Source organism: Sinocyclocheilus rhinocerous, unplaced genomic scaffold (assembly GCF_001515625.1).
Source record: "Sinocyclocheilus rhinocerous isolate Xijiao unplaced genomic scaffold, SAMN03320098_v1.1 scaffold448, whole genome shotgun sequence".
Lineage (NCBI taxonomy): Eukaryota > Metazoa > Chordata > Actinopteri > Cypriniformes > Cyprinidae > Sinocyclocheilus > Sinocyclocheilus rhinocerous.
The window spans coordinates 139,325-152,827 of record NW_015651514.1 but is presented as its reverse complement, the minus strand read 5'-3'; the positions used below and the strand labels follow the sequence as shown (position 1 = coordinate 152,827).

At 40.1% G+C, this 13,503-nt stretch overlaps 1 protein-coding gene and 1 pseudogene across 1 annotated transcript; both read left to right on the top strand.

The window, feature by feature from the left end:
* Window positions 1–1,885: 1,885 nt before the first annotated feature.
* Window positions 1,886–11,845, top strand: LOC107713015 (leucine-rich repeat transmembrane neuronal protein 4-like). Its single transcript, XM_016518433.1, has 3 exons — window positions 1,886–2,240; window positions 8,951–9,928; window positions 10,227–11,845. Exons 1-3 carry the CDS (start codon window positions 2,237–2,239, stop codon window positions 11,843–11,845), a joined length of 2,601 nt encoding a protein of 866 aa, XP_016373919.1. The 5' UTR covers window positions 1,886–2,236.
* LOC107713014 (leucine-rich repeat transmembrane neuronal protein 4 pseudogene) lies at window positions 11,846–12,448 on the top strand (annotated as a pseudogene).
* Window positions 12,449–13,503: the final 1,055 nt, after the last annotated feature.

The window sequence follows — 13,503 nt, the reverse complement described above, 5'->3', positions numbered from 1 at the left end:
ATTTTAAGATGAGTGATATTTATATCCCCCCTATTACTCAATACTCAAGATATTTTGAGATAAAAACAAATCTGTGGTTCTTTTATGTGTGTCACACCATAGGACATTACGTCACACTAAAGGACAGAAATGGTAGTTATTAAATCATTTCTATTTAATTTTGAACATGTCAAAGGAGAAAGAAAGTGTAATTTTGATACAAACAATATCAACACGTTTTTTAAACAAAACTAAAAATAATTTTCATCAACAAAATTCAGTCTCTTAGCCAATCAGTATGTTACTGAAACTCTTCTAGCCCCCAGCTGCATGTGCGGCACAGCTAAATATGATTGGTATTCAAACTATATTCATTAAGATGTGAATTCTTTTTTTTAACTGGCTACTCTTTTTAAGGCATGATTTTGATTCTATTTACTTTCTGCATCGTTCTCTTAGGATCTCCTCCCTTCTGGTGGATCCCTGTTAATTTTCTGTCTATATTTCCATGTCCTCTCTCTTCCAATAATTTCTCTCCCTCAATTATTTCTGTTTCAAAAACAAAGTATCACATTTTATACTTATTTTCATGACACTTTATAACAGTACAACTTTTCTGCAAAAACATCAGAAAATAGTTTAATTAATGTAATTATTGCATTTAAGAACACTGAAAATGATCAAAAAAGAATAAAAAGGAGTAAAACGATTCTTATTTAATTATTTAAAATGCTTTTTAAAGAGACCTTGTCCTCTGGCGTGACATCTTTGTCCTATGGTGTGACAGTACATGCGTCACACCGGTGGACATTATCTGTCACACCAAAGGACGTTTCAGCCTTGTGTGTCAATTAATGACCTTGCTATTCTGAGCTAACCTGTCATTAGTGGTTAGCAAAATACATTTGCATCATTTTCCATGATTATGTAGTTTAACATACAGTTTTTAATCTAAAAATATCATTTAGGGGTGTCACACCAAAGGACAACAAAACGTAACACTTTTGTAGTGGTTCCAAATAAATTAAATATTTGAACAGTTCTGAGGGAAACATTTACCATGTGCACATGTCATGGGCTTGATAGGGGGCTTCAGTAACACGACCTTGAACATTTTTATGTTTTTCTTTTTAATTTATAAAAGTTGCAATTTATTGAACCATGCTTGAGACAGTCACACCATAGGACAATTTTGAGATTTGGCTCAAAAATGTAAAAAAAATTAATAACACTTTAGCTTTTATAACAACAGGTAAGACAAAGAAATGTTTAACCATTTACTGCATTTTAAATAACGACAATTTTAATTATATTCATTTTTATCTTGTGGGACAGTGGAAATGCCACGTCACGTCAACAAGCCCACCTACTGTATGTATCTGCTAAGAAATGATAAAAAAAGCACAAAGCATTAGGAAAAAACTAAAATAATTCCAGGAAAGTGTGGTAAAGTAAGGGGAAAATCGATAAAAAGCTAGAATATTTAATAATAAATTGCCAGTTTTTCTTGTTAGAAGACATGAACAAAATGCCAACATCCACCTAAATCAAAGTTGTGAATTCAAATTAGCCACTATGTTGACAATAGTAGGCCTATTGTGATACAAAATACAATTCCTGATTGATATTTCACCCAATATATAAGAGTGAAATGTGAAAACGTACATATTTAGTCACTCTAAATTGTCTACAGGTAAACAACAGCGATATTTGATGAATCAACACTTGTTTGAGTTGAGTTGAGAACCTGCAGCCTATCAGCTCCCAGCGCAGATCTTCAATCATTAAACCACTAAACCACAGCCACCCCCAGACGCGTGACGTGTGATCGCTGCCGTCCACCCGCGACGCTCCTGGATCGCTCGCAGCGCAACATTGTAACCGGCGGATGCAACACGTCCCTCAGACTCACCGGTGCTGAAGCTGCGCGCCTCCCGAAGATTCCAGCATCCCGCGTCCTTTCACAGCTACAGTATGGATCATGATGCCTTTTATCGCCTGAAAAACTTCTCTTCGTTTTGTTTTGTCGCTTTACTCATCACGTTCGCATCATCTCGCGATTTAATATTCGTTGGAATCGGTAACCTGACACATCAACTCGGTTTTTGGTAGTTATGCTTGTCAGTTTGACTCTCGCGCAACTGCGCTCAATAAACTGACGCTTTTATTTAGTTGCACTTCAGCACCACCAAAAAGCGCAGAGAGATTTCTGGAGTGAATCACCGTCTAAACACTCAGCTGGAGCAGAACCAGTGTCATGGGTAAGAACACGAAGCCAAGAAACATTTCTGTTGGTTTGCTAAACGAAGATGTTCTCGCGTTTAAGTGCGTAATGGCATGACAAACAGTCATGTTCAACTTGAATCATCTGTTGCAAATGCGATAATTGTGTCGTTTTGACGCGTTTGTTTATTATGGATTTGTGCGTGTGCGTTTGTTTTGCATGCATTTCCATGGGCAATCAATTTCACCATTCCTGATTTCAGTCATGTTCTTTTCCACCTTCCTGATCATTCATCACTAGACACATGCATTTACTCAAACGCACTGTAATTTATAGTGACACACGGAGCTGAAATGGAAAAGCGTAATGCTTCTGGACTTTAAAATATGAGCCTTTTTGTACAAAGCGAGTTTATCGTGCGATTTTAAAGATATCAACATATGATGCAACAAATATATTAACAAAAGCATCTTTTTTTTCTTGTGTTTGTAGTTTTCTAATTATTATGGACACAGATAAATGGACAAATAATATTTTTTTTTTCTTTAGTGAGAAAATAATGCGCTGTTGCCCACAGTAACGCGTGCAGCACTAGATGTGCGTTTTCTTCTAGATCTACAAGGCTTGGTGCATTTATTTTATCACCATTATAGGAAAACGTCACCCTTTTGCCTTTACTGGTTAATTATGTGCATTAATCACACATTTAAACCTATCTAGTTACACACAAAAATGCGACTTTTCCCTTATATATTGTTAGCAAAAATACTGATACATATTCATAGTCTCACAACTGCATGCATAATATTAATTAAAATAATGACCACAATCCTACTTTAGATATTTGCATGGCACACCTCAAGACATCAACTTCCCAAAAGTATTTCCTTTCAACAACCCATGCTCAGAAGCGCTTTATGATAAGTCTGAATCATATGGAAAGAGGCTTTAATTGGTCTCTTGCTGACAGTTCAGTGGAAAACTATAGACCTTGCCTTTTGTGTCTTCGCATACAGGCTTCATAATGTTACATTTCCTTGTGCTTCCCACTGAAATCCACAAGCACCACAATCATCATTTGAATCAGTAGCCATGTTTTAATCAATTAAGGCTGTGTATTAGAGAGCCTCCATCTGTGGACACTGCTGACTCTTTGTGCTGCTTCTGAATTAGGTACAAATAGACGTCTGTCCTGCAGTCATATAGATCACTAACTACTGTACTGTAGAACTGAAGTTCTGCATGTTCCCCAGAAACATTGATGTCACATTTAGCTTCTAACACACACATTTTATATTCATTCCACAAATGATTCCAAGTATGGGTTTTGAGCTTTATGTGATATCTTTAATCATTATAATTCAGATATATAGTCAATTATAAACAAAAACCTGCTTAAACCCAAATTGTATGGCCAAGGTTTGATCAGTTTGAGCTAAACCTGCTATTATGTTGAACCAAATGTTGGAAGAACTCCAAGCACCTATAAAAGGAGCATGTGAGGTCCTCCTACAGAAACTGCACCTGAAAACCAGAGAATTCCCATACTTGGCATAATGTGCGGAGCTGCAGATCATCCTGTGATCAAATCTTTAACAAATACTCCATTTTGAGTCTCAGAGCTAAACAGTGTTAAATGAAGTATGTTGACATGAATAATTCATTTTCAAACCACAGATATGTTAATGTGAGTGAACACAATGTATGCCAGAGTAACTATGAGAAAACACCAGCTGATAACTGTATGCTCTATCAAGATTAATCTAATTTATTATTATTATCAAAATGCATTATCTTAAGAACTCCAGGGCAAAGAAGGGCTTTGCCCATATGGCACAAATCCAACTGCATTAAGAATATTTTGATATTCCAGTCATGCACATCAAAGTAGCTTTAATAGAGTTAGCCATGACTGGTTACTTTGCCCAGACTGCAGAAGTAGCCACAACACAGTTTACTCACTTGGTAAACACTTAAAAGTCAACATGTTTTACGTAATATGTTTCTATTATTATTATTATTATTATTATTACTAATACTACTACAGATTCATCCATGAATGTTTCTAAATACATAAATCTAAAATAAAATTAATTAATTCAGAATAAATAAATACATACATAGATAGCAATCATAATTTTTCATTAAAACGTAAGATCTCATTCTGCCTCGGGAACAACTTTCCTTTTGTCTTATGTCACTTAGACTTTAATGCTAACCAATAGTCAAATAGTTATTTAAGCATAGACACGGGGAAGTCGTGGCCTAACCTAATGGTTAGAGAGTCGGACTCGTAACCCAAAGGTTGCGGGTTCGAGTCTCGTACCGGCAGGGATTGTAGGTGGGGGGAGTGAATGTACAGTGAATGTCCTACCTTCAATACCACGACTGAGGTGCCCTTGAGCAAGGCACCGAATCCCCAACTGCTCCCCGGGCGCCGCAGCAAAAAAATGGCTGCCCACTGCTCCGGGTGTGTGTTCACTGCTGTGTGTTGTGTGTGTGTGTGTGTTCACTGCTGTGTGTGTGCACTTTGGATGGGATAAATGCAGAGCACTAATTCCTAGTATGGGTCACCATACTTGGCCACATGTCACTTCACTTCACTTTTAAGTTACTGACAAAAAGGTACAAAAGCTGTCACTGGGGGGCTAAAGGGTGCATAATATGTACTTTGAAGGTACATATTAGTACCTTTTGAAAAGGTACTGCCCCAGTGACAGCTTTTGTACCTTTTTGTCCAAGAGTGTAGGCAATGCAGCCTATGTAAAATAAACAATGACAGCAAGGATTTGAAAAAGCAGTTTTTCAACTGGGATAAGTAGATGATGCTCTGGAGTGAACTTGACCTTCACGCCTCCACGTCCCAGTCCTCAAAGCCTCCTCAAAAGTGAGCGTTTCAGGAGGGGAGTAGTCCTTCAAACCCACTGTAAACTCACATTATGACTCTATTTTACTATGAAATGCCCACTTTAACCCCTAAAATCATAAAATCAAGTCTCACCCTTTTGTGGCATTGGATATGCTGTTTCGCTAAATGAATCACACTACAGAAACAAAACGGGTTTCTGAAAAAGAGCAACTCACAGTGCAATCAAGATATATTTTCCATAAGCATGTATGCTCTCTGGGATTTGAACCCATGACCTTGGCATTGACTGCAACATTTGAGCTATAGTAATTGCCCAGAGAACAGATGGGGTTGAATGCTTGTTAATTTCAGCTTCATCACTGACAAAAAAATAATGAAATTCTCAGAGCCACAATGTTTTCACCTTTTCCTCAGGCAAGGTTTAGTTTGCTCTCCCCTATGGCTCTTGACAAGGCTTGTATTTCAATCGGATCCATTTTCCTTATGATCGAATGACACACAATAGACTCAAATTAGGATTAGACGTTAAACGTTAAACTCTGAGGACACAGAGAAAAAGGCATTACAAAAGCACAGCTAACTCCTGCGAGGAGGGTCCATTGGGAAGGGAAGTCCCCGTGTACAGTCAGCCTGAAAAAAAGGAGACTTTAATAGACCTCATTGGAAAGTGTTAGGAACTCATTCTGTGGACTGGGAATTGATGCTCGAGTGAAAGTTAATCTACCACAAAGCATGACATCAAGCAACATCCTTCAAAGTTTAAACTAGGGCTGTCAATCGACGTGAATTAATTTCATGATATCCCATTTAATTAATCATTTTCAAATTGATTGCATTTATCAATATTAACTAAGACAATCTCCCAAATGAAGATAATGCATTCATTAAAAGTTATTTTTATGTAATTAATTGTACTAAATTCAATTTACTGCTCTAATTTGAACACAAATGCTTCTCTAGAGTAACTCTTGACCTTTCTCCATCTGGTGCATTTCTAGCTGTGTTGGTTAGTTGTTCTTTGGATAAAAAGACAGGCCCTTCTGCTAGCAACAAAGATCTAAATACTCTTGTGTACCTGAAGGACTGGATAAATGTGGCCTGTCTGCCACATTTTGCTTTATTTGGTTTGTTACCATGCTACGTTATTTCTCAAACCCTCATCGCATTCATCTTGTTTCTTAATCATCTCCTGCTGAGTCCGGCCCGGGTATTACTCTCCACGTCATGGTAATGGAACACTGCAGCATTCATTTGAAATATCAACTTGTCTTTTTGCCAAGGGAGATGGCAGCCCTCGTTCTCTCAGCCTCTCTCCTCGTCCCGATGTCGAAGGGCCTGTTAATGGCCTTCTGAACCACAGAAACATGGACACGGGTGTCTCAAATGTCAATTAGTTTTCTTTGGGCTCCTCAAAAAATGTCTGTTAAAATGTGGTGGTGATACAGGTGAAAAGTTCACAGTTCCACAGTAAATTATTCATGTAATCTTATGCATCCATCAGATCACAACTATGGCCTCTATAGTGAGGCATTAAGGTAAAAGACAGGGAGCAGCAAAAGACGAAGCAATGTTTGCAACCTGGTTTACTTCCATAATGTGATACATTTCGGATGGATGGATAGCTTGTCCTTTCTTTGTAATTATTGGCAAAATTTACTAGTTATTTCTAATATGCCAATTTATTATCAATGTTGGAAATAGTTGAGATTTTTTTGGAAACTATGATACTTTTTCAAGTTTTTTTGATGAATAAAATGTTAAAAAGAACAGCATTTATTTGAAATAGAAATCCTTTGTAACAATATACACTACTGTTCAAATGTTTGGTGTCAGTATTTTTTTTCTTTCTTTTTTTGAAAGAAATTATTAATTTTATTCAGCAAGGATGTGTTAAATTGATAAAATGTGGTAGTAAAGACTTAAATTGTTAGAAAAGAGAATAAATGTTTTTCTGTTAAACTTTTTATTCATCAAAGAATCCTGAAAAAAGTATCACAGGTTCCAAAAATGTTTCCAACATTGATAATAAATCAGCATATTAGAATGATTTCTGATGGATCATGTGACACTGATGGCTGATGAAAATTCAGCTTTGCATCATAGAAATAAATTATATTTTAAAGTATATTAAAATAGTAAACCGTTATTTTAAATTGTAATGATATTTCACAATATTACAGTTTTTTCTGTATTTTTGATCAATTAAATGCAACAGCTTCATGAGCATAAAAGACTTCTTTAAAAAAAAACATTACTGATCCCATACTTTTGAACAGCAGTGTATAAACCTGAGGCAAAACATATTACATTTTGATGAAACATTCCAAACACAAATTAAGACCAGGATTGTCTTAATTTAAACAGATCAATTTTGATTTCATGTTGAGTTCAAGTAACCTAATTCAAGAAAATCAAAAATCAACATACTGTAGCATGCGGATAGTCAGGAAAGCACAACAAAGCTTAAAAAATAAAAATAAAAATTCCATTGCGAACACATCGGGCAGCTATGTTTTTAAAGACATCCTTATCTGCTCAGTTAAGTGAGAGGAAAACATTAAGTGAATAAGCTCTGCAAATCTTTGGCCTTTAATGACTCTCAAAGGTTTAATTTGCTCATTGATTTCTTTAACAGCCAGACGTGGAGATTGATTGGTTCACATGCAGCCTTTTTTTGGATGATGTTTTTTCCTGTTGTACCAGTTTAATAACAAGCAGTAGAAAATTGACCAAATCCATCGAGTAGCCCACTACTCATGAAATATCCTCGAGGAAAACCCATCCATATCTCAGTGGGAGCACTGCTCTCATCTAATTTTTTGTCCCCAATTAAAAGAATGTGCTGTATTAATGGGTCATATAATTACTTATAAAATGTTGTCTTGTTACTATATAAAAGCCGGTAGGGAATACAGCCAGCTTGCTTGGTTGCGAAGTCTCATGTTGGAAGAATTATCACATTCTTATGGGTCTTTATCCATTAAGGCCATGTCGCTAATGATCTCTGCTGCTAAGGGAAGCGACGTGGTCTCAATGCCATCTCTCTGTTCCAATAACTAGTCAGCAGGAGATGGGTGACTGGCCTTTAGCCACAGGATGAAACATATTTACTGCCCCAATAGGACACTATTATATAAAATTGATGACTGTGTAAACCGTTTGGTATGCCCCATTGCTGTTGCACATCTCTTCTTGTTAAAGCATCAACGCAAAGCAGCAGAACAGTGGGAAACTTATTTGTCATGTGTGTTACTTGCTAATGATACAAGCAAACTTTGAGACGGATGACCCTGATGTTGCCTTTCTCTCATACTTAATTTAGCGTGAAGCCTAAGATGCATTCAGTATTCGGCTGCTTTGTGCTACGTAGATTGTGAATGCTATTTTTAATCTGCAACATTAGTTAAATCTTTTGAGGGGGTGTACGAGAAACGACGAAATGTTCCGTGCATATGTTAGACGTATGCTGATTAGCTCCGCTCTGATAAGTGGATCTCATTGATTTCCATTCATTTAAAACACCCTCTTCGCTTCCCACTCGCTTCCATTTTGGCTAAAACCAGGGTACATTAAAAGGTGTAGTGCTAAATGATGGATAATTCCGCTTGAATTCTCATATTCGATTAGAGGGTCCCCGGTGCATTTTTTTTTTAGATTTCATGCATTATGTCCTAATAGCTTGAAAACACTCGGCACACTCTACAGGATGTTCCCCATCCATCACAATCATGAATCGTTTTCCTTGATGATAAAGATGAGGCTGTGCATAACAGATGAGCGCACCCACTCTGTCATTTGCAAACCTGTGCTCGCTAGGGTGAATACTAAAACTGACCTCAAATGTTGTCTGTCTGTGTTCTGTCTGTGTCTCTCCACAGGGCCCTTACTCTGGGAAGGGCGCCTGTCATGTTTTCTTCTCCATGCTTCTGTTCTCCTGCTGCTCAGCAAGGGGGAGCGGATGTGCCCTGTGAGTTGCCGCTGCGAAGGCAAGATTGTTTACTGCGAGTCTGGCGCCTTTCAAGACGTCCCGGAGAACATCTCTCTAGGGTGCCAGGGTCTATCCCTGCGGTACAACAGCCTCTTGTTGTTGCTACCTTACCAGTTTGCTCACCTCAACCAGCTGGTCTGGCTCTACCTGGACCACAATTCCATCAGCGTAGTGGATAGACTGGCTTTCCAGGGACTTCGCAGGCTAAAGGAACTAATCCTAAGCTCTAACAAGATTGCGCAGTTGCAAAACGGCACCTTTGAGACTGTCCCAAACCTGCGCAACCTTGACCTGTCCTACAACCAGCTGCAGGACTTGATGCCGGGGCATTTTCATGGACTACGCAAGCTTCAGAATCTTCACCTGCGATCAAACAACATCAAAAGCATCCCTGTCCGTACTTTTATGGAATGTCGAAGCCTGGAGTTTCTAGATTTGGGTTACAATCGCCTACGGACTATAACTCGTACGACCTTTCTGGGACTGCTCAGGCTGACGGAACTCCACCTTGAGCACAATCAATTTTCCAGGATTAACTTTTTCCTGTTTCCACGCCTCTTGAATCTGCAGGCTCTTTATCTGCAATGGAATCGCATACGGTCGGTCGTCCAAGGTTCGCCTTGGACTTGGCACACTTTACAGAAATTGGATCTATCAGGCAATGAGATTCAAGTTTTGGATCCTGCTATTTTTAGGTGTTTGCCCAACTTGCATATGCTCAATCTGGAGTCTAACAAGATCAGCAACGTGTCCCAGGAAGTTGTTTCATCGTGGATCTCCATTAGCACTATCAACCTGGCAGGAAACATATGGGACTGCGCTTCCCACTCGCTTCCATTTTGGCTAAAACCAGGGTACATTAAAAGGTGTAGCGCTAAATGATGGATAATTCCGCTCAAATCCTCTTATTCAATTAGAGGGTCCCCAGTGCATTTTTTTTCTTTTTTTTTTAGATTTCATGTATTACGTCTTAATAGCTTGAAAACACTCAGCACACTCTACAGGACGTTCCCCATCCATCACAATCATGAATCGTTTTCTTTGATGATAAAGATGAGGCTGTGCATAATGGATGTGCGCACCCACTCTGTCAATTGCAAACCTGTGCTCTCTAGGGTGAATGCTAAAACTGACCTCAAATGTGTTCTGTCTGTGTCTCTCCACAGGGCCCTTACTCTGGGAAGGGCGCCTGTCATGTTTTCTTCTCCATGCTTCTGTTCTCCTGCTGCTCAGCAAGGGGGAGCGGATGTGCCCTGTGAGTTGCCGCTGCGAAGGCAAGATTGTTTACTGCGAGTCTGGCGCCTTTCAAGACGTCCCGGAGAACATCTCTCTAGGGTGCCAGGGTCTATCCCTGCGGTACAACAGCCTCTTGTTGTTGCTACCTTACCAGTTTGCTCACCTCAACCAGCTGGTCTGGCTCTACCTGGACCACAATTCCATCAGCGTAGTGGATAGACTGTCTTTCCAGGGACTTCGCAGGCTAAAGGAACTAATCCTAAGCTCTAACAAGATTGCGCAGTTGCAAAACGGCACCTTTGAGACTGTCCCAAACCTGCGCAACCTTGACCTGTCCTACAACCAGCTGCAGGACTTGATGCCGGGGCATTTTCATGGACTACGCAAGCTTCAGAATCTTCACCTGAGATCAAACAACATCAAAAGCATCCCTGTCCGTACTTTTATGGAATGTCGAAGCCTGGAGTTTCTAGATTTGGGTTACAATCGCCTACGGACTATAACTCGTACGACCTTTCTGGGACTGCTCAGGCTGACGGAACTCCACCTTGAGCACAATCAATTTTCCAGGATTAACTTTTTCCTGTTTCCACGCCTCTTGAATCTGCAGGCTCTTTATCTGCAATGGAATCGCATACGGTCGGTCGTCCAAGGTTCGCCTTGGACTTGGCACACTTTACAGAAATTGGATCTATCAGGCAACGAGATTCAAGTTTTGGATCCGGCTATTTTTAGGTGTCTGCCCAACTTGCATACTCTCAATCTGGAGTCTAACAAGATAAGCAACGTGTCCCAGGAAGTTGTTTCATCGTGGATCTCCATTAGCACTATCAACCTGGCAGGAAACATATGGGACTGTAGCTCTAGTATCTGCCCTCTGGTGTCTTGGCTGAGAAACTTCAGGGGAACTAGAGATGCCAGCATTATTTGCAGCACTCCCAAATCCCTTCAGGGAGAAAGAGTCATGGACGCAGTGAGGAACAACTCTATGTGCGAGGAGATATTCACCGTGGAACCGACCACGGAATTAGCTCTTCTTTTGACTACAACTACGACAACTCTTTATGTAACAAAGCCACCCACAACCCCCACCACAACCCCACGCACCACAACTAGACAGCTTTCTCAAGTTACCCACGTACAAAGAGTCACCCCAAAGGTTTTATTCCCTGTTCAGTCCAACAACGAATTCCTACCACCCCTAACGGTAACACCTAGCAGTCTACCCTTCACCCCCGAACCTGAGTTTGAGCATATGACCTTCCACAAGATCATCGCCGGCAGCGTTGCCCTATTTCTCTCGGTGTCTTTAATCCTATTAGTGATTTACGTGTCGTGGCGACGATACCCTAACAGCATGAGGCAACTCCAGCAGCACTCCATTCGACGCAAGCGCAGGAAAAAGCCTCGAGAGCCTGAGCACAACATCAACACTCAACTTCAAGAGTATTACCTAAGCTACAACCATGCCAATGCCGAGACCATGGACTCTTTGGTTAACGGGGCATGCACCTGCACCATCTCGGGCTCCAGAGAGTGCGAGGTATGAGCAGTGAGGAACAACTCAGTGTGCGAGGAGATATTCACCGTGGAACCGACCACGGAATTAGCTCTTCTTTTGACTACAACTACGACAACTCTTTATGTAACAAAGCCACCCACAACCCCCACCACAACCCCACGCACCACAACTAGACAGCTTTCTCAAGTTACCCACGTACAAAGAGTCACCCCAAAGGTTTTATTCCCTGTTCAGTCCAACAACGAATTCCTACCACCCCAATCGGTAACACCTAGCAGCCTACCCTTCACCCCCGAACCTGAGTTTGAGCATATGACCTTCCACAAGATCATCGCCGGCAGCGTTGCCCTATTTCTCTCGGTGTCTTTAATCCTATTAGTGATTTACGTGTCGTGGCGACGATACCCTAACAGCATGAGGCAACTCCAGCAGCACTCCATTCGACGCAAGCGCAGGAAAAAGCCTCGAGAGCCTGAGCACAACATCAACACTCAACTTCAAGAGTATTACCTAAGCTACAACCATGCCAATGCCGAGACCATGGACTCTTTGGTTAACGGGGCGTGCACCTGCACCATCTCGGGCTCCAGAGAGTGCGAGGTATGACCTACCATTAAAAAAACGCATTCTCTGCACCGGGGAGTCAGAGGTAAACTTTTTATGAGCATGACTGCCCGTAAACCTTCTCTCCTTCTTCCTGTCGCTCCTTTGAATCACATCTTTCAAATGCTCACATTTAATTGCATGAGTAGAGGAATGGTTCACTTAAAAGCAAAAATTCTCTCATTAGTCACTCACCAAGTCATTCCAAACATGCTGTTAATTGTTTTCCGTAGTTCTCTAAAGGAGAAATGTGAAGAATCTTCACACAAAGACTTTTTCATACAACAATAGTTCAGTGACCGCGTCAATCATGCTGTAAAAAGGACAGCCCCTTCCCCTCATGAAATTAGGATAAATGTAATTTGACTATATTCCAAATCTTTAGCTTGAGAGTAGCACAAGTCGTATGAACCTTTATGGTTTGAATGAATGAATGGTCAATGGAAAAAATAAAAACTTAAAATTCTCCTTTCATGTTCTACAGAACAAATAACAGTATAAAAGTTTAGAAAAAATAAATAATGACAAAATTGTCCATTTTGGGCAGTGCTCGAATTGAGACGGGGCTTTTGGACCCCACATATAAGATTTTGAACAGTCCACAGCCCTTATGATCAACACTGCACAGGACGTTAGTCACTATTATAAAAAGTATAAAAGAAGTAGGCACTTTAAAGGATTGAGGCTGCTCAGTGAAAATTAAATGCGTCTTACTGTGGCAGTTAATGGAGCGGCTCCCTGTGATATACTTTTCTACCCACCATCTACCTGTCTATCTGCTCATGAGAAAGTCTCCTAACCCTGCAAGAAGCCAGTCAATCAAGGTCAATCATGTCGATAAAATAAATAAAATCACATGACCTCCTCCTTCAAATGTAAAAGTCGTGCTACTAGACATCACCTGAGCCTCTAAATAAGTAAATAAATAAATAACAATAATCCACTTTTGTTGCTTGCATGGTTTTAAGTGAACTATTCCTTTGAGTTGGAGTTGTCAGAGACGTGGCACACTGGGGAGTGCATGTGTTCAACAGGACACAGGTTTAAATTCTGCTACCTTGGTTTACACTGATAAGTAATGT